The sequence below is a fragment of the Sciurus vulgaris genome (assembly GCF_902686455.1).
Source record: "Sciurus vulgaris genome assembly, chromosome: 4".
Lineage (NCBI taxonomy): Eukaryota > Metazoa > Chordata > Mammalia > Rodentia > Sciuridae > Sciurus > Sciurus vulgaris.
This window is the reverse complement of record NC_136464.1, coordinates 158,636,863-158,656,932: the sequence shown is the minus strand read 5'-3', so window position 1 is coordinate 158,656,932 and position 20,070 is coordinate 158,636,863. Positions and strand designations below refer to the sequence as shown.

The 20,070-nt window shown below is 40.9% G+C and overlaps 1 protein-coding gene and 2 long non-coding RNA genes across 3 annotated transcripts in view; all 3 read left to right on the top strand.

Moving 5' to 3' along the window:
• The window catches only part of LOC306659597, a 108,100-nt gene that overhangs the window by 14,916 nt on the left and 73,114 nt on the right, over positions 1-20,070 (top strand). The gene's annotated exons all lie outside the window — the stretch shown is intronic.
• Positions 344-2,810, top strand: LOC306659599. The gene is made up of 2 exons (XR_013763348.1): positions 344-420; positions 2,130-2,810. It is a non-coding gene; the product is annotated as an uncharacterized lncRNA (long non-coding RNA).
• Positions 17,534-18,823, top strand: LOC306659592 (glyceraldehyde-3-phosphate dehydrogenase-like). Its single transcript, XM_079137267.1, has one exon. The coding sequence runs from the start codon at positions 17,607-17,609 to the stop codon at positions 18,603-18,605; it is 999 nt and encodes a 332-aa protein (XP_078993393.1). The 5' UTR covers positions 17,534-17,606; the 3' UTR covers positions 18,606-18,823.

Sequence of the window (20,070 nt, the reverse complement as noted above, 5' to 3'; positions counted from 1 at the left end):
GAGATCAGCAGTGCAACATGACCCTTACTGACCCAGTACAGGAATATGTGGGGTGCTCCAGAGGGGACCTGTCTTCTTGCTTCTTCCGGCTTCCAGAGGCTACCCACTCTGCTTGGCTCACAGCCCCTTCCCCCATCTTCAGAGCCAGGCCCAGTGCTTCTCATGGTGCCCTGACTCTAATGCTGTCTTCGTAAGCACATCTTGTCTCTTTCTGTTTTTGATACATGGATCTTGAAAGTGTTGGGACTCTGCCATTCTCTTCCCAATGGTGTCACCAGTGGTGGCTGCCTTTCAGCTACAGAGTTATGAGTGAGGATGTAGTAACAGTGATCAAGAGGGGAGGTGTTGCCAGGAATCAGAAGCACGTGCAAGTGTGACAATATAGAGGTAAAAGGCAGAGAGGAGGTAGAGCATCAGGAGGTATGTCCTGGTGAGTCTGAGTTTTCTATTAAAAACATTTTTAGTAAAAATCATGTTTGTCAAACGGGCTTAAATGCTTCTAGAAAAAAAACTTTTTTAATTATTCAGAAGAGGCAATTCATGATTCAGTTATGAAGTCGAACAGATTGTTATTAACCTAGGCAGCCATGACATAGTGGCATTGAAAGAGTTTTTTATTTTAGAAAAATCTGCATTCTATTAGATGTGTTAAAATTGTACTCCCCATTATTTACTTCCCACCTCTCTATTATACTCAACATTACAACTCTGGGAGAATACAAAAGTTGATATGCTCACAAAGAAACATGACTCTGGCAGCAAAATAGGTTTTCACTAAAAATAGAGCAAACGGGACAAAAAGAAGAGGCAGACAGATTTTATTACATTTATCTTTGTCCATTTCCTTAATTTTTCCTGATTTATTTTAAAATCCTGGTCACATGGTGCCAGAATTTATATTTATAGTTAAATAAATATATCCGTTGGACTCAAGTTCATATAAAGAAAATAATGCTTATCTTAGTTCAAGAGATCTTTTTAAATCTTCATATTTTGGATTGGTTTAATAGCTTTAAGCTATTTTCTCCCTTCCCCCGAGGCTGTCTGCTCAAATATAATCGCCAATTCTTGTCTTTCCTCACTTCCTGTCTAGCATTGAACCTTGTCAGTATGCCTGTTCTCAAAGGACATCCTCACCCACCCCGTCACTCTTCTTTAATTCTGCCTTCTGCCTTATCCACATGTAGTCTCATACTTTCTCTGATGAATGACTCAGTAGTTAAGAGAAACCAAGCAAAACGTCACCTTTGAAGCAAATTATTGGCCTAGTTTATATGCCAAGTCTCTTTTAGAATTCCATAATTATTTTTTAATCAGGTACATCATTAAAATTCGAAATGCCAATAAGCAATATGAAAGGTCCATGGTTACATGCTTTTCAAAATAAAGTATTGCCATGGCTTGGGGTTTGCACTTTCTCGTAAATCTCGTACTGATTCCTTTATTACTGCCCTAATCATCAAGTGGGGTAATGCCTCCAAATCACAGGAAGATGACTTGGTTTGGGTTAGTAGTTAAAGAAGGGTAGTATTCTCAAGTTTAAAGTAGTTAGTATTCTCGAGACAAAATCCTAATACACGCTGTGTTTGTTACAGTTAAGTTTCAGTCTTATGTGACAGCCTCTCTTAATTGAAAGCTCTGTGCTGAATTCTGGGTCTTTAATCAATTAGTAATGCCTGCATGGGTGCAGAATTTGGACTGTAAATATATATACCACATATTTTCCATCCTTAATAAATAAATCTACATAAAGTAACAGCCATTTTTTTTTTTTTTTTTTTAAGTACCATGACTTTGTGAAAGAAAAGAACTTGGTTTCCAATCAGGTCATGTGGGTCAAAATTTCAAATGTACCTTAATATGGTTGTACATCACTGGGAAATCTAGTTAACCCTTCTGCAGTCCAAGAAATGGTTATAATAATACCTGTGTTACATGATACTACAGTATAATCCCCAAATATGTGTAATTAATCAGAACAATACATATAAAGCACATGGGCCTATAGATTCTTTATAAATGATAAGCGTACTAGTTTTCCATTTTATCATCCCACACTTACCTTTCTTCAAAAAAAAAAAAAAAAACTTTATGTCATGAGGCTCCTGTGGGAAGGAGGAACACCCAAGCTAAGTCAGTTACTCAGTACTCACCCCAAGCCACAGTCATCCACTTGGGGATAAGCTTCTTATCCAATCAGAACAACCAAGTCCTTGGGGAACTCAGCCAGGGGAAGAGAGACAATATCTCTCTGTTAGCATGTGGTCCCAGAGCCAGGGGTTCTCCTCCACGTGGCCTCCTGTCTACAGTGGAAAGAACGAAGTCTAAATGCAGCATCTCAGAGTCTAGTTCCAGGGACTGGGAACTTTTCATTCCAAGGCCTGAGTGTTTGGTCATCCTTTTCCTTGGTTCACTGAGCTCCTCTACCCCGACCTGGCATGCTTGCTGTGGGTTGCAGACTTCTAATCTTTAGCTTTAGACTAGATCCAGGCTCAAAACGATTCGAATATACTAATTACAATTATGTCTGCTTTTTAAGAAGTTTGTTTTCTGTAGATCTATCAATTATTATCATTGTTTCTCTCTTAATATTTTTCCTATTTTCCCAGTACAAGGAAGCCTCAAAATCCAAAGTAGCTTTCAAAGGCTTTTATTATAAGCAGGTCATATTAAGCAACTAAGCTGTAAATATTTAAGGATGATTACATAATTAGGAAGATTTGCAGTGGACAAAATTTAATTCCTAAAATAGGCATTATTGAATGGTCCATTAAAAATTTGGTGCCATATAATACACCATCCTTCTCCACCCGGCAGTGTGGCCACTGGAGTGCCTCAGCCCAGTGCTTCAGCCTGCTGGAAAGCAGAAGAGCATGTTGGGCGTTGTCAGACTGTGTTCGACTCCAGCAGCCTCAGCACCTCCCTCTCAGTGTCTGGCCATGACTAGTCTTCCAGAAATGTTAGTTTGAGCAGAATCACAAATAGGACAGCATTTTACACTAATGCACCTCGCCCTTAATCACATGCCAACTGCCCCCCACGTCAGCATCTCTCTGCCTACAAGCACTTGCCTATCTATCTTCAAGGACGCTATTCTCCGCTATCGGAAGAAGGGATCTCATCTCACATTTCAGTGTAAGTTAAGCAGAATGATTTTTCTGTCCACTACATGGAAAAATCAAATTCGTTGCTTTCAGTTTAGGGCCTCATAAAAAGAGACCCTTGCCCTTGAGAAATTCCCAATTTTATTTTACAGGTACATGCATGTGAAGCAGTTAGAAAATCACAAATGCACCGACTCTCATCACTGGGAAAACTAAACAAGAGGGAACCCCGGGAGAGCACTTATCTTCCCATCTTCCTCATCACAGAGTTAACCAGGAGTGGACCAAATATTTGTTCACTGATTTGTACTTGGACTCAATGCCTTACACGCTGTTATACCAATTCAGCTTTCTATTGTGTTTCAGTTATTTCACTTTGGTGGATTAATATAAAGAATAAAATTATTCTGAATAATATGTAGATTAAAAGAGTAATTTCATTTTATAAATGCTTCATGATCCAAATCTGAATTGTGGTTTTATAATTATCTCTAGGTTCCTAGGTGTGCATTAAATCCTTACTCGATGCTTGGTAGCTGAATAGGGAATTAGAAAGTGAAGACTTTCAGAGGCTCAGAGTCTAGTGGGAAACACAGGGTAAGCTCCAAGATGTCTGTACTTTCCCAAAGAGCATTCAAATTAATAATTTAATAATCTTCACTTTAAAGCCACACTAGATTGCATTACTCACTGTGAGTGAAATGACTGTGTCCCAAAACACAGTGAAACAGAGCATGCAGTTCTGTCACACTGAGCAATAGAATGCTCTGAGCAGCAATGGGATCTGGTTAGCACAATTGTGTGAGCTGGAAGGCACACAATAAGCTGCCTCCGAGGGTCACACCCTGAACGAATAGAGAGCTGTACCTCGGATCCTCAGACCTCTGGTCTGCCCAATAACAAGGATAGAATAAAATAAATATAGCATGAAACCTTTTGCATGGTCTGTCTTGAAGTCACAGTGCTGTGCCGTGGAGGAGGAAGCAGTCAAGTCAGGAGGTCTGGCTCTGAATCCCAGCACTTTCTGTGGCATTGTGTGCACCCAGGAGCACCATTCAGCCTTGCTAAGTCTCAGCCTTTCCATCTGTAGGTTGAAATCTACAATCCCTCATAAAGTGAATTTGAGTATCCAGTGAAAAGTGTGCGTGGAAATTTTTTTAAAACGTGAAGCTCCATGTAAACGTGAGGTATTGTTATTTTTGTTGTTGAGACTTCTGTTGCTTCAGGCCTTTGTTATGAGGATCAGTTATATGGAATTTCTGGTATTAGAAGATGTCAGTTGAGGAAATGCAGGATATGCCTGATTTTACACTACACTTACTGAGGGCTGTGATTTGAAAATATTATAAGAAGTAAAGGCTGCTTTTAAAAGAAGCTTCCAAAAGAAGTGTGATCTTTTTTTAAAGGCTCTCCAGAGCCATAAAGAAAAACATTGGAAAATCTCCTGATCCATTTCTTAGTGCTTAATTTTTTGTCATTTTCTCTAAAAACAGGTCTATTAACTAACTTATTTTTTTCCATCTCAAACTGGATTTTCAACTCTTTCTTATGTTCCTGCACAAATTTGGCAGCTCTGAGTGAATATCAACTAACGTAAATGGAAGTGTTGTTTCTCTTACCACTAAATACGGCCAAGACGTTGCTGCTGATTAACACTAAATTAGGCATTTGGTAAGGTAGATGCAGCAGGGCATTTTAAGTGGTCATAGTAACTACAGCAGCTCACGACTGGACTAACTCAGAGGGGATGTCTTCCTGTATTCAAAGAGAAGAAAGGAGCCACCACCAGCATCTCAAGTCAGTGGCTCCACGAAATGGAATTTTCCCTGGCTTTGAATGTGGAAATAGTCCAACCTCCAATGACAATTGTCTAAATAAAAATAGAAAGAATAAGAATTCTTGTGTGGGACACAAATGCCTTGGAGACACCAAGATTCAATTGCAAGTCTACACAGAGTCTATCCTATTTTTCTGTACTGAAAGGAGAATAGTTATCATTTGAATCACCAAAATGCAGAGAAAAAAAAAAATCACTCTTTTTTTTTTTTTTGCGGTGCTGGGGATTGAACCCAGGGCCTTGTGCTTGCGAGGCAAGCACTCTACCAACTGAGCTATCTCCCCAGCCCTCAACTTGTCTTTTAACTAATGGTTTTAAATTTCTTATCAGGAAAAAATGTTTTCTACAAAGGGTACCAGTTACTGGATTTTAATTTTACCTCTTTTTAATGCATTGATGTTTAATTTTACCTCTTTTTAATGCCCTTGATGTTGAATAAGACAAAGTAGGAAAGAAGGCAACAATCAGACTTTTGATTGAGCCAGCTTTCAATGTATGTATTAGAAGGCTAGAAATATTTAAGTGTCTATTTAGGTGGTTTGGTTATAGAAATAAGACATGATCTGTAAGTAGTGAAAGATAGACTTCATAGAACTGAGCAAAGAGATTAATAAAGTACCATGGGTTATTCATGGTGCTTGACTAGATTTCCTGTTGTTCTGTTTTAGAAGAGTCCCTCCTCTGTTCATCTGGCAATGTTGCCAAGGTCCCTTCTTTTCATACCTTACCAAGACACCTGGTAGGAGCTAACCATGCGACCTCCGCACTTTCTCCCCTTGTTCTCTGGATGCCATCCTATCCCAACCTCCACACATTTCACTGGTCCATCTTCTTTGTTGGCTGCTCCTCCCTTACCCAAACACTCAATGCTGAGTGCCCCAAGATGCTTTTTCAAAAACCATGTCCTTTCCTCTTCATTAGTTACACTCTCCAACACTATATGCTCACATATCCAAATCCATTGCTCTGATCCTGATAGCTCCTAAACTATTCAACTCATTTTCTAAATGCCTCTGCGTAGAGACGTTAGAGCCATGTCAGTCTTAACATGATCAACAAAAACCAATTTTCTACCAGTTCCTCCCCCACTGTTTTAGTCAGCTGTTTCGCTACTGTGACTATAAGATCTGACCAGAACAATTTTAAAGGAGGAAAAGTCAGTTGAGGGCTCACAGCTTCAGAGTTCTTAGTCCATTTTAGAAGTCTGGCTCCATTCCTGGGGCTCAAGGTGAGGCTGAATATCATGGCGGAAGAATGTGGCAGAGGGAAGCATTTTGCATCATCAGGAAGCAGAGAGAGACTCCACTCTCCAGATACAAAATATATACCCAAAGGCACACCCCAATTCCCACCCCCTTCAGCCACACCCTACCACTTCAGTTAATTCACTATTGGGTTAAGACTCCTACAACCCAATCATTTCTCCTCTGAACCTTCCTGCATTGTCTCAATGTGAACTTTTGAGGGACACCCCACATCCATAACACCCAGTTTTCCCATTTCAGTGGGCAGCACCATTATCCAACACCAAGACAAGACATCTAAGGCTTATCTTTGATTATTTTCTGACTTTCACCCACCACATCCAGTTGATAGGATAGACCAACCTGCCTCCAAAACCAGATCCCAATCCATTTACTTTTTTCTATTTCTATTATTGACACTCCAGTCCAAGTCACCATTGTCTCCAATCCTCCCTGTGGCAATGGTTCCCCAATTTTGTCACCTCACTTTCAGTCTGGTATTCTTCAGTCACTTCTCTACCCAGCAGCCATAGTGACATTTTAAAATCATAAATAAGAGTGTGTCATTCCCTTCTTCCTCCATTTATAATTCCCCACAGGCATCTCATCTCACTTGCCATGAAATCCAGACTCTGGCCTGGCTAACAAAGCCCCTCATCATCAGCTCCTGCCTACTTCTCCAATATCACTGTGTATCACTATTCTTTTTACACTCCAGCCATACCAGTTTATATTTTATTTCTCTAACACTTCAAGCATGATTCTACCAAAGAGCCTGTGCACATGCTGTTTCTGGGCTGAGAGCTCTTACCCCCAGTTTGCACATGGCTGGATCCTTCTGGAACATTCTTGCCTCAGCCTATGTCTCTTCCTCGTCACCTCATCTAAAGTAGTCACTCTCCGACAGTCACTGTGGTCTAATTCTCCATGCATTACTTTTACTTCCTGACATTTTCTTATTTGTTAATTTTTACTTCTTGGTCTGCATGTGTGTGCACGCAAACTACAGTATAATTCGTCTTATTCACCACAGTAAGCCAGTGCTTAGAACAGTGCTCAGAGTAGGTGCTCAGAAAACAAATGAACAAAGCTTACCAGCCACAGGGAGATCTCTTAATGGGAAGTGATGACTCTCGATTTTGTTTTGTTTTATTTCATAGCAAAGTCTTGGCTGATCTAGCTAAATTCCTAAGGACTAATCAAGAAAATAAAACCCAAACTTACTGTCATTCGGCTGATTCAGCTCCTTGGAGACCTCTTTTTCTGCATTTGTGACCCAGACCTCCATAAGGAGGAAGCACCATGGAGTGCACATCTGATCCTTTCTGATTAGATGCACAGAAGGTAAGCACCTTGGTGACAGAATCCTGGTGCCCTTTCCCCTACCGGGGCCTCCCTGGTTCCTGTGATAAGATTGCAGCCATGAACTCCAAGTACGTTCAGAAAGCTTACAGTTGTAAAGATCTCCTCCAGCGGGTGACCCCATTTTATCCCATTCTTCCCTGCATTTTAATGACGCTAGATGAAATTTAAAACCCGGCCAGGCCCAGAGGTGGGATCCATTCTCAGTCGGAGTCAACCTGGCCCCGGGCTGTCACCTGTGTGGCCGCGGCTCCTGTGTGCAGTTCCTCTCACTCTCAGCCACACCCTTTCCCTAAGGAGGGGACTGAGACCAAGCCACTGACCCATTTAGAGCTTGGGGGTTAGGAACTTTTTATTTTTGTCATTGAAGCACTATTTATGGCATTCTAATCTTGTGGCACTCCTATACAGTTACAGAGCTTTGAGAAGAATATAGAACATTTCTTGTTTTGATTTATCCTTTTGGGAGTCCATATTGAAAATAATCTTATCTTTTTCTTCAGCCCCCTCACAACCAAGTCATACGACCTCTGGCCGGTTCCCCATCTTCCTCTCTCACTTCACAAGGCTACTGTGTGGTTTCCCTCTGTTTGGGCCCCGCCCTTCCTGTTGCTAAGCAGATGAGCTGGATTACATAAATCATGGATTTCTCAGCTGTGACAGTGAAAAAGACAGGGGAGCAGAAGCCAGAAATGGGGACAACTGCCTCTGGCTCTTGGGGTTTAGGATTGGACAACAAAGAGTCGAAGGGCAGAGGTGAAGTTATCAGAAATAAAAAGTTAGATTTGTGATGTTACCAACTGGGAGGGTTTGGAAACAGAACAAAGTCCACCCCTAAAAGAAAAAGGAAAAAGGGAAATTATAGAAGAACAAAATCACATGATTCCACTACTTTAATACAAAGCCTATTAACATTTATGTCTATTTCCTTCAGATATTTGTACTCATTGTGCATTAGAGTGGATTTGTTTCTTTTTGGTTGTGTCTTTTGTTTTGCCTAGTTATAATTCACATTTTAATCCATTATCTTAGAATATTGACTGAATTTCAGTTATTATTTTAATATCTCAAATTTCTTCGACTCAAATATTTGAAGTCAGATGTAAATCTGTGTATTTTAAATGCATATTCACATTTCTGATTCACAGAACAGGGCTAATGACACTTGGTAATAAATCTTCACTCATTTCCTTTATCCATCTTTCTTTTTAATAAACCAAGGTTAGTAATGGCAGATCTCCACTAAACATTCTGTTCTTATCAAATCACACCTGTGGTTTCCCCTGGACATTTCCCACAAAACAAGCATTAAATAGGATTCCAGAGATTTTCTTTGGAGCCCTCAACTTTACCAACTCCATTCACCTGTGCGGCTTTCATAAGTCTAATGCCCTCTCTGTTCCCGGAGCCCTTGTGTAGAGATACCACTAGCATATCCTCTGACTAAGATGCTGTGAGAGTCACATATTTGGTTTTCTTTGATGAGACATTCCCCTCCAGACCCACTGGTGGTTTCCCAAAGTGCCACTTTGCAAATAGCTATAGACTCGCAAATAAGCTCAAAAAGGCATGCTACCAGTAGGACACCAGAGGGCGCTAGAGTAATGTCACAGTGAGCCTCTGCTTTCCTGCACTCTGCCGTTAAACAATTAAATAAAGCTTTTTAAAAAAATAATGCACTGCCTCGTCTTGAACACCCTCATTTGAAGTTTTACAATGCAGCTTGATATAAGCCTCAGACACTTGTCACTGTTCATCATTATGAACATTATCATCATTATTTTTATCTCAGAAGTAAATCTTTTCTTCCCATGAAGAATTTAAAAAAAGGAATTCTAACGATGGTCTCCTGCTAGACATCGTCTTTTATTCTTTCAGGGTAGTATCTTTGCCCTTTTCAAAGAAATAATTATGTGTGTTAAAATGTTTAGTAGTTCTAGTCTGCTCGATATTAAAGAAATAAATGATTTCCAAATTTACTTTTAGAAACATAGTATTTGGTCATTTGATCTGTATATGCCGACTATTAAAATGAAACATGAGTGCATCAGAATAAAGCAGTAGGGCTTGAAAAACTGATGGTTAGTTAGAAAGGTACACTGGTGTTTCTTTATAAACAGTCACTGTAGTTTAATCAGGTTTTATTTTTCAGTGTTACACTATTGAAAAATAGTTTCAACAGTATTTTTGTCCAACATAATTTACCTAAAAGTATGTAATAAGTACCTACTATTTATGTCCCTAAAATTATCTTTTGAGCCATCCAAGGTTAATGACCTGGCAATAAACATGAAGAGACAAAGAATTCATATGACAACTTAAATAATCGAAGAGGTAAGTAGCACATGCCAAACACATGAGATTTTGCAAATGTGTATCAGAAAAAATATTGTGTGTTAAAGGTGGAGTTAATACAGCATTGTAGAGTTAAATGGAAGAATGAGTTATGCTTGAAACATGGGTAGGTTTTAGTTACGCAGAGGACAGATGATTGAATATAATTGCATGGCCAGAAAGGGACAGCAGGCAGAAATGCCAGCACAGCAATACACCAAATGCTGTCTCACCTCTCCACGGGGAGGTCCCGATCCAAAATTGGGAATGTCTGGGTTTGATGTTATTTCTTTGTTTTAAATGCTGCAGTTCATTTGAGCTTGGGTTTTTCTTTTGGCTTTGGTTTAGGGTGTATTTTGTTTATGGTAGTAGTGGTAATTTTACCAGAAACAACAACGAACAAAAAACTGACTATCTTTAACGTGTCATGTCATTCCTCATCCCTGATATGACCGGTCCTGGGCCTTTCACCACTGTCCTGGCCAGGTGAGTGCGTGCTGGTGTAATGCCCAGCCCTGCAGCTGCGCCCCGCCAGGAAGAGCTAGATGCTCAGGTTGCATGTGCCCAAGGCACTTCATCCAGGTGGATGCCACAGCGCCTGCCTCCCTGTGCCTATTACTCTGGGAATGTCATCTCCCTCTAGGGACTGAAGTTCTCAAGGTAGAATCATGACCTGATTCTAATAGTCCTAATGCTTAATGCACATTAAGAAGCCAATAAATATTTTTAATTAAAATTATCTTCCTGTTAATTTAGGAAATGCAAATAAACAAAAAAATGTTTTGAAAAAGACCATAGTCCCACTACAGTTTCTCATCAGCACTAGCCTGTCCTTTGAGGTGTTTCTCTGTACATCTCTGAATCAGTCTATCGTTCTACCTACCTCGCTATCTTTTACGTTAGATTCTACTACACAATTTTCTAGCCTGTGTTTTTCATTTAGTAGTCTGCACATTTCTTTGTTAAGAAGTATTGACCGCCATACAATGATTCCTGTCAACAAACTTGCTACATAAAAATACCCCTGTGGGATGCTTGCTAAAATGCAGATTCCTGGGCCCCAGCCTCTATCTGCAGGTTCAGAACCTTTAGAGATTTACTTCTGGAATTTGAATTTTAACAAACGTCTGAATATGCATGTCCCAGTCATGGATCTACAGCATCATTTTGCAAAGCCAAATCAGACTGGTGCTATATAAACTGTATATACTACAACTAACTTAACCAATTTTGAAGGTTAAGTTTTTCATTATGATTCAGGTGTTAAACATCATTAATAATAAGCATTGTAAGAGGTAATAAGCATCAGTGTAAATATCAACATTTTCTTTACTCTGTTAGTGTACAGATTAAATTCTGTGCTTAATATGATAGAGGGGGCTTTTGGGTTCCAAAGTGGTATGATCCCCAAATCTCAACACAAAATCATCATAAAATGGTGACATAAACCACTGTGTCTCCCTGTACCCTCTTTTTGATGATAAGCCTCAGGAGCATCAGTTTGGGTGTGCAGGTGGCCACATGACTCAGGTCCTTCCTCTGGTTCAGGTGGACACATTGATCTGTTTTGCCTCTCCAATCCCTTTGATCTGCTGGCAGATTCTTAACATCGCTGATTGAAGTTAGGATCAAACAACTCTGCCCAAGTTGGATCATTTCATCCTAATATTTGCATAACTGGTCCAGTTCTCCAAGATTTGGGCTGTACCAAGGAAAAAGTCTCCCAGAAGTCTTTTTTCTTTCAGTTATTTTTGTAGTTCCCCCAGTTTCATGATGTAGATGACATTGGCATTAAACTCAAATGGCTTAAAATCAAGAAATTAATTACATAAAGCTTCAGTCAGAATTACTAATTGATCCCCGCCTACCTGGGTGGGCACCTGCTGGCAGTTAGTTTCACAGTACCACGAAGGACAGATGGTGATGCTCCATTTGACCTGTAATTTAGAGCATTTAGGTATAATTAGGTTAAAAATGTTTTACAAAGATTTCACATGGACCACATTTATTTAACAGGCTCTGTATGAACACGTAGGTTGCATATGAATATTAGGTTGATATTCTCTGATCCACTATCATCTAACCTATAATATTACCGGCATCTGTTTTAGCACAACAGATAGTGAGGTTCAGTGGTGAGCAAAAGAGACATAGACCCTTCCTCGTGGAGTTTAGGTCTAAGGAGATCAAAGACACAAGCCCAGGCAATTCCTGTAAACAAGGCATGTACAAAGGAAGAGCAATGAGAATGTTAGGCTATGTCTCTCTCATATGCGATGTCCAAATAGAAATCTAAAGGACAAATAGGGACAGGTCCAGGGAGGGCAAGGAACAGAAGCTGCAGAAGTCCATGAGCCATCATGCCACATTCAAGGGTCTGAAGAAGCGCATGATGAATGACACGGAGCTGGCCTAGAGTCAAAACCGAGTAGGTAGAAGAGCCCCCCCCCCACCCTGGGGTGGGTGTTCTACCCTTCTTGGAACTCCTCCCTTGGGACCCCTTGACGATAAGAACAACAGGGAGCCATGGAAGATTTTTAAGGACAAGAGTGTTCTCATCACCATTATGTTTTTAAAAAATCACTCTTGTCCTGTTAGGAGAAATGGGTTCAAAAATTGTAAAACTAGCCAGGCGCAGTGGCACATGCCTCTAATTCCAGTGACTCGGGAGGCTGAGGCAGGAGGATCAAAGCCAGCCTCAGCAACAGCAAGGTGCTAAGCAACTCAGTAAGACCCTGTCTCTAAATAATTTTTTTTTTAAAAAAAAGGGGGTTGGGGATGTGGCTCAGTGGTTGAGTGCCCCTGAGTTCAATTATTCCTGGTACCAAAAAAAAAAAAAAAAAAAAAAAAAGCCAAACTAGAGCCAAGGCGATCAGATGGGGCCATTTTCTGCAGTCATCTAGCTAAGGGATGCTGTTGACCTAGAAGGGAAAGGATTCATTAAATTTTCTTATTGTATTTTACCACATAATCATTATTACCACATTAATGTATATTCACAAGTATTCTGTAGATCCCAATCTTGCACCAAGACAATGTAATAATAAATGATATTTAAGTAATACGAACATAATTTAAAAAGATAAAGCTTCACATAATGATTGTATCCTAGTTTTTTGCAAAAAATCTGCAATGATAATGTGATCAAATAAGGTACATCCATCAAGTAGAACTGCTTAATTTGTAATGTTACACTTGGCTTATAATAGTGTACCTGGCTCATTTTCTCCTTCCAGAAGCCAGGCATTGTTCTATATAAACAGTCTCTATCCTATTGGAGTTTACATTCAGTTGAAGCAAGACAGACAATAAGAACATTTTAAAAATTAATACAATAGCAGCATTTTCCAAAGTAGTCAATGTGGAAATAAGTCAAATGTCCATGACCAGGTGCATGTATAAGCAAAATGTGGTATAACCATGCAATGGAATAGTATTCAGCCTTAAAAAAGAAAGAAATTCAGACACATGCTACAATAGAACTGAATCTTTTTTTCTTTTTAATTTGTTTTAGTTGCAGGTGAGCACAGTACCTTTATTTTATTCTTATGTGGTGCTGAGGATCAAACCCAGGACCTCATGCATGAAAGGCAAGTGCTCTACCACTGAGCCACAACTCCAGCCCTAGAGCTGAATCTTGAGGACACTACCATAAGTGAAATAAGCCAATCACTAAATCACAAAAATTGTATAATGTCACTCATATGTGGTATTTAGAGGTCAGAGTCAGAGATTCGAAAAGTGGAAGGGTGGTTGCCAGGGGCCTGGGCTAGGGAGGAGCAGGAGATTTATCGTTCAATGATGTTAAACCATAACTCTGAGGGATTTCTAAAATAAAAGGGTTTATTAAGCCATAATGTTTGCCAGGCAGAAAAGGATCAAGTACTCAAGTACCCCCAATTACTAGCAGCAGAGCTAGAAATACGTCCACTGGACCAGAATAAGAGCATTTTTAAAAAATGAAAAATTGGGACAGGAAGTTCTAAATTGTTTATATGGAACCTACATTGACTGTCAATAAGAGATGGGATTATGCACAGTGGGGAAACTTTGGGATGGAGGGCAGTCCAGCAGAAGTATTTGCTTCTGGGTGGGTTGGGTATAAGCAGGCACCTAGGGGATAGTGATGGGATTTTTGACGCACATTCAGAAACGTAAAAGGGTCTTTTGTTCCTGTCATAGCTTGTTACCTTACGCCCCATCTCTCTTCCCTTCCTTCCTTCCTCTGGCCCCTGTCATAATTAAGTTTAGGATGTCTCAGAATTTTTATCTTATCAGTGGGTACAGAGTTCCAGTTTGTGCAGGTGGAAAGGGTCTGGAGATTGGTGGTGATGGTTGTACAACTTGCATTAATATACTTAATGCCACCAATTGTACATTAACAGTGAATAAAATGCCAAATTTTAGTTTGCATTTATTTTCCTAGAAATTAAAAAAAGATAGGTGAATTTTATTCTCATTGGCGGCAGAAGGCCCGGGAGATTTTTTTAAAGCACAGGAGAAATAAGATAGGTTTTCTTAGCAGAAGATCACCCTGCAGTGAGATCCTGGGCCAGGGAGGAGGTGGGAAATGCAGGAAGGCTGTCAGCAGTCGCTCGGGGGCGCTGGTGGCGAGACCCCCAGGAGAGCCTGGGTGCCACAGCTGCCTGGAAACCAGACTCCACGGGACCCAGTGCTTGATTACTGAGTTGAGGTGAAACATGGATTCCCCAGGTTCTGGCCTGGGTCTCTCCGTAAATGGTGGCACTGCTCTGGTGGTCGAGTGGTTACAATCCTCTGTTCACACTGGTGACTCCTGGGCTCAGTTTCTTACTGGGGAAGCTGTATTTGGAAGGAACTGTGTAGAAAATGATTACAGCATTGGCTTCAAGGTCAGAAAGGCTTGGGTTTGAGAGAACACCACTTACTAACTTGGGCAAAGATACTTTATCACTTTCACTTTCTAGTCTGAAAACAAGACTAATTGCATGAAATCTTAAATGGTGTAATGGGAGCACAAGTGATTGATGTCTTTTCCTTCTTCGAGCCAGCCTCACCTGAGAACGACGGCTCAAAAGCAATTAGTACAAAAAAAAATCTTGCCTGAAGGATCAGACAGGTGGATCTCAGAAGATACCCTGATTCCTGCACCTCTTTAAAGAATCTGGGGGTGGGGAGCATCTAAGCCTTGGGGAAGCTGTGTACTGAGACCCCCAGATACAAGATCAACCCACAAACATATGGACTCTGGCAGCAGCAAATGAGCATTAAGTAATGGGGCATCATGGCGATCTCATTCACAATAACAAGAGCAAAAAGGTACTTGGCAGTAAATCTAAAAGATATTGAAGTCCTTATGTGGAGATTGACCAAATATTACTGAAGAACACAAACTAAGTTGAAAATAAAAAGAGATATGCCAGTCTTTACCCAGTTGATTTTAAAACTCAACAAAATTCCAAACTCCAAGGAGACTTTATGTGGGTATGTGAGAGAGTAGAATTTTACAAGCTGATTCTACAATTCTTATGGAAAACACCAAATCACAACAAATTCCTAGGACATTGAAGATAGATATGGTGAAATTTTCTCTATCAGATATCAAAACTTATTTTAAAGCTATACTATTTTATTCAGAGTAGTATTAGTGCAGGTATAGAAACGGCTTCTCCATCCCCCTCCAAAAAAAACCAAACAGAACACAATCTTGCATATATAGAAACTTGATGTATGGTCCTCAATGTTGGCTTTGTAAATCAAATAGGGAAAAATGATTGCTATGTAATAATGGTGCAGGCACATTTGGTTTTCTGTGCAGAGAAAAAGTTTGTGTGTGTGTGTGTGTGTGTGTGAGAGAGAGAGAGAGAGAGAGAGAGAGAGAGAGAGAGAGAGAGATCTAGAGCTAGTGACCAAATCAGTCTATTTCTTTTAACTTTGCTTAGAAGGGCAACAACCAAGGTAATATGGAATTCAGCTATTAAGCCAAACTACACAGGATTTTAGAGAAAGTAGAATTTGGATGAAGACTCACTAAGATGGGTTAGCCATGAGTAACCCAGAGAGCATCCCAGCTGGTGGGCAGGAAAAAAAAAAAATCCCACAATGCCAGGTGGTGGGCTAAATCTATGCCACATCAGCCCTGAAGCCTGTTAGTGTGCGGCATGTGAATGAAGCTTGGAGCCCAAAGCAAGCTGAGCCTCATGGGGAAGACGGCAACTCTTCCATGGTCTGCATAAACCTCTGACCAGCAGAGCACCTCTGTTCCTGCTTCCGATGTTTCTCAGTCAGGACTAAGCCCTTGAGCAAGACTAACTCCTCAAAATCAGAATTGTGGTATCCTCACCCCTGCTTAGATTGAGGATTTGTGGGTAATGCCATTTGCTAACTTGACTCAAGGACTGAATGATCCACATGTCCAGAGTCTGTTCTAGGTGTCTGGGGTACATCAATGAACAAATAACCAAAAATACCAGCCCTCCTGGAGCTTCCATTCTAGTGGCGAGGGAGACTTCTATAAATAATCAAAATTTAGCTGATTATCCCAGGTCCCACACCAGTTCTAATAAAAAAAAATTTTTTTAAAGGTGCATTTTAACAAGTTCCTCCAGTGCTTTGTATGCACCTAAAAGTCTGAGAACCGCCATGAGTCTGGGAATCACTGGATACCTCAGAATTGTGATTGACTTGGCTTTCTACCAAATCCACGCCTAGCCTGTGCTGGTTGCTGGTTAGAGGTGGTGATAGGAAGTTAACTTGTGAGCGGATATTACAGGCACTATTTGCCAAGTCATTCTGAAGTTAGGGCTGTTTTCTTTGCTCCAAATGTGCCTATTTCTTACACTAAGCAACCGGTGGCTATAATTAAGGCAACTTTAAGGGCAGCCAGTGGTTCTGTTATTTTTATGCACTTATTTTGGAGCCATTTATTTTAGTTCTGGCCTATCTGGTTTTATCAAAAACATTGACTCTTTTCCCAAAGAAGGACATACTGTACTGTTTCCTTCATCAGTAACAGAAAGAGGCAGGCAGGTAGTGAGCACAGAAAATGAGCAAAGTGGCCTGACAGGCTTTCCGACCTCTGTGGTTCAGTGCCCATCATTGCCACTTCCAGAATGTTCTCTCCATGTTTCTCTGCCAATACAAACCCTGTCCATTCTTTGACATCCAGTTTCTAGTAAGTCTTAATGTTTTCCTGCCCATCCCAAAATGAAGGCATCGTCTTTTATTTTCAATTCATATAGCACTGCTGTCTGTGATTCATTTTGAAATGAATCATGTACTACTGCTCCACACTTAGCTGTCATTACACCTTGTGGAGTGTCTTTAAGTCTTGGACTGCTGTTTACATGCTCACACTTTTGTATCTAATCTTCCTGTAGATTTTGGATTCCTAAGGACAGAAAGTATCTTACGTGTATTAATGCATTTTCCCCCTAAAAATGTATTGCCATGTACAAGATAGTCCTTTGTAAAGACTTGTTGATTTTAGTGTGTGTGTGTGTGTGTTTTTTTTTTTTTTTTTTTTTTTTTTTTTGCGGTGCTGGGGATCGAACCCAGGGCCTTGTGCTTGCAAGGCAAGCACTCTACTGACTGAGCTATCTCCCCAGCCCTACTGTGTGTTTTATGGGTGCAAATTGTTCTTATGAACTTTCAAGAATCTAGTGTGTAGGCTCTCTGCTCCTCCCTGTTCGACAGACAGCCGCATCTTTTCAACTCCTGCAGTGCCAGCCGCATCCCTGAGACACGATGGTGAAGGTCGGAGTGAACGGATTTGGCCGTATTGGGCGCCTGGTCACCAGGGCTGCTTTCAACTCTGGCAAAGTGGATATTGTTGCCACCAATGGCCCCTTCATTGACCTCAACTACATGGTTTACATGTTCCAGTATGATTCTACCCATGGTAAATTCCATGGCACAGTCAAGGCTGAGAATGGGAAGCTTGTCATCAATGGAAAGTCCATCTCCATCTTCCAGGAGCGAGATCCCGCCAACATCAAATGGGCTGATGCTGGTGCTGAATATGTTGTGGAGTCCACTGGTGTCTTCACTACCATGGAGAAAGCCGGGGCTCATTTGAAGGGAGGTGCCAAAAGGGTCATCATCTCTGCCCCTTCTGCTGATGCCCCCATGTTTGTGATGGGCATGAACCATGAGAAGTATGACAATTCTCTCAAGATCGTCAGCAATGCCTCCTGTACCACCAACTGCTTAGCTCCCCTGGCCAAGGTCATCCATGACACCTTTGGCATTGTGGAAGGACTCATGACTATAGTCCATGCCATCACTGCTACTCAGAAGACTGTGATGGCCCCTCTGGGAAACTGGCGTGATGGCTGTGGGGCTGCGCAGAATATCATCCCTGCATCCACTGCAGCTGCCAAGGCTGTAGGCAAGGTCATCCCTGAACTGAATGGGAAGCTCACTGGCATGGCTTTCTGTGTGCCCACCCGCAATGTGTCAGTTGTGGATCTGACCTGTCGCCTGGAGAAAGCTGCCAAATACGATGACATCAAGAAGGTGGTGAAGCAGGCATCAGAGGGCCCCCTTAAGGGCATCCTGGGCTACACAGAGGACCAGGTCATCTCCTGCGACTTCAACAGTAATACCCACTCTTCCACCTTCGATGCTGGGGCTGGCATTGCCCTCAACGACCACTTTGTCAAGCTCATTTCTTGGTATGACAATGAATTTGGCTACAGCAACAGGGTGGTGGACCTTATGGTTCACATGGCCTCCAAGGAGTAAGAGCCCCTGGACCATCTGCCCCAGTAAGAACACAGAGGAAGAGAGAGGCCCTCAGCTGGGGAAATCCCTGCCCCTAACTCAGTCCCTCAACACACTGAGAATCTCCCCTTCTCCCAATTTCCATCCCAGACCCCCTGAAGAAGGGGAGGGGCTTAGGGAGCCCTACTGTCACATACCATCAATAAAGTTCACTGTACCTAGCAAAAAAAAAAAAAAAAAAAAAAGAATCTAGTGTGTAAATATAAAATTGGGAACTGACATCACACAGTCATTTCCATTTGCTACTGGAGTAGAGTTTTAAGTAATATTGTAAGGGTTGGAGCTGAATCATATACAGCTTGGAATGACATTTCTCAAGTTGCTAAGCAGAAAGAAGTCTGAGTAAATGCTGGTTTGTTCTCAGTGTGCAGGATGACGGAACTATTTGAAGAGCAAGCAAGATAAGTGGTCTCCACCATTAGAAAATAAGCAGAAAGGGAATTTGGAATTCAGATTGAATGCCATTCCTTTTTAGTAGGGCGTTCCTCATATATTATCATCACCTTATACTTGGAAGGTGACCACAACCCAATCCTAAACAGTATTGTCACAAAAGCAGAAAGAATATGAAACATATTCAGGATTTTTCCCACTAGCATTGGAGAGAAGCAATTCTGTACTGAAAGTAACACAGTTCCCAAAGAAATGATGCAGATCGCTATACAGAAGTGTTAAATCAGTTTATGCCTCACTGTGCCAATTTACCCAAGAAGAGGGGACTAACAGGTGCTAGGAAATGTCTGAGAGAGGCGCTTGAGCTGAGATGAAAGGTTGTCTTCCCCGTGCATATTCTTTTTTCTTCAAAAGATGCACGTCTTTACTGTACCCTTTTATCTCTTTCCAAACTCCTCTCCTTTATAATTGATGGAGGGAGCAAAAAAGGCTATCTTACTCTTCAGTTTGTTTTTAATAGCTCAACACATCACTCTATTTCACTTTGGGCCAACTGGACTCTTGCTACAAACTGAACTGCCAAACTTCTAAGAAGTGGGATGAGCTGAAGTTGTCTGCAGAATCGAATTTTTGCAACATGGAAAAAGGAAAAAAAAAAAATTCTAAACACTAAAAGCTCATTTTGGAAAACTCATGGATTCTTTCTATTCCATAACTTCTCCAGGGTTTTCACATTTACTATAAAGTTTTATATTCTAAAAATATATCTCCTGCTTATGTAACTCAGAATAAACAGGTCACGTTTTTACAAATTTAAATTGCAGATGGGAGCAGACATACACAGATTTTCAGAAATCTGGTTGACCCTACTTCCCAAATTTATGCGTACCTCAAAATAGAAAATGAACTTGTAGAAAATGGCAAGTGTCCAAGAAGGACCCTGTCACACCCAAAACAAACTCCACGGCCATACATTTCCTCCGCAGAATGAATTTATTCTTCTTTCATTTCTCTGCTTGGTTCTTCAAACAGT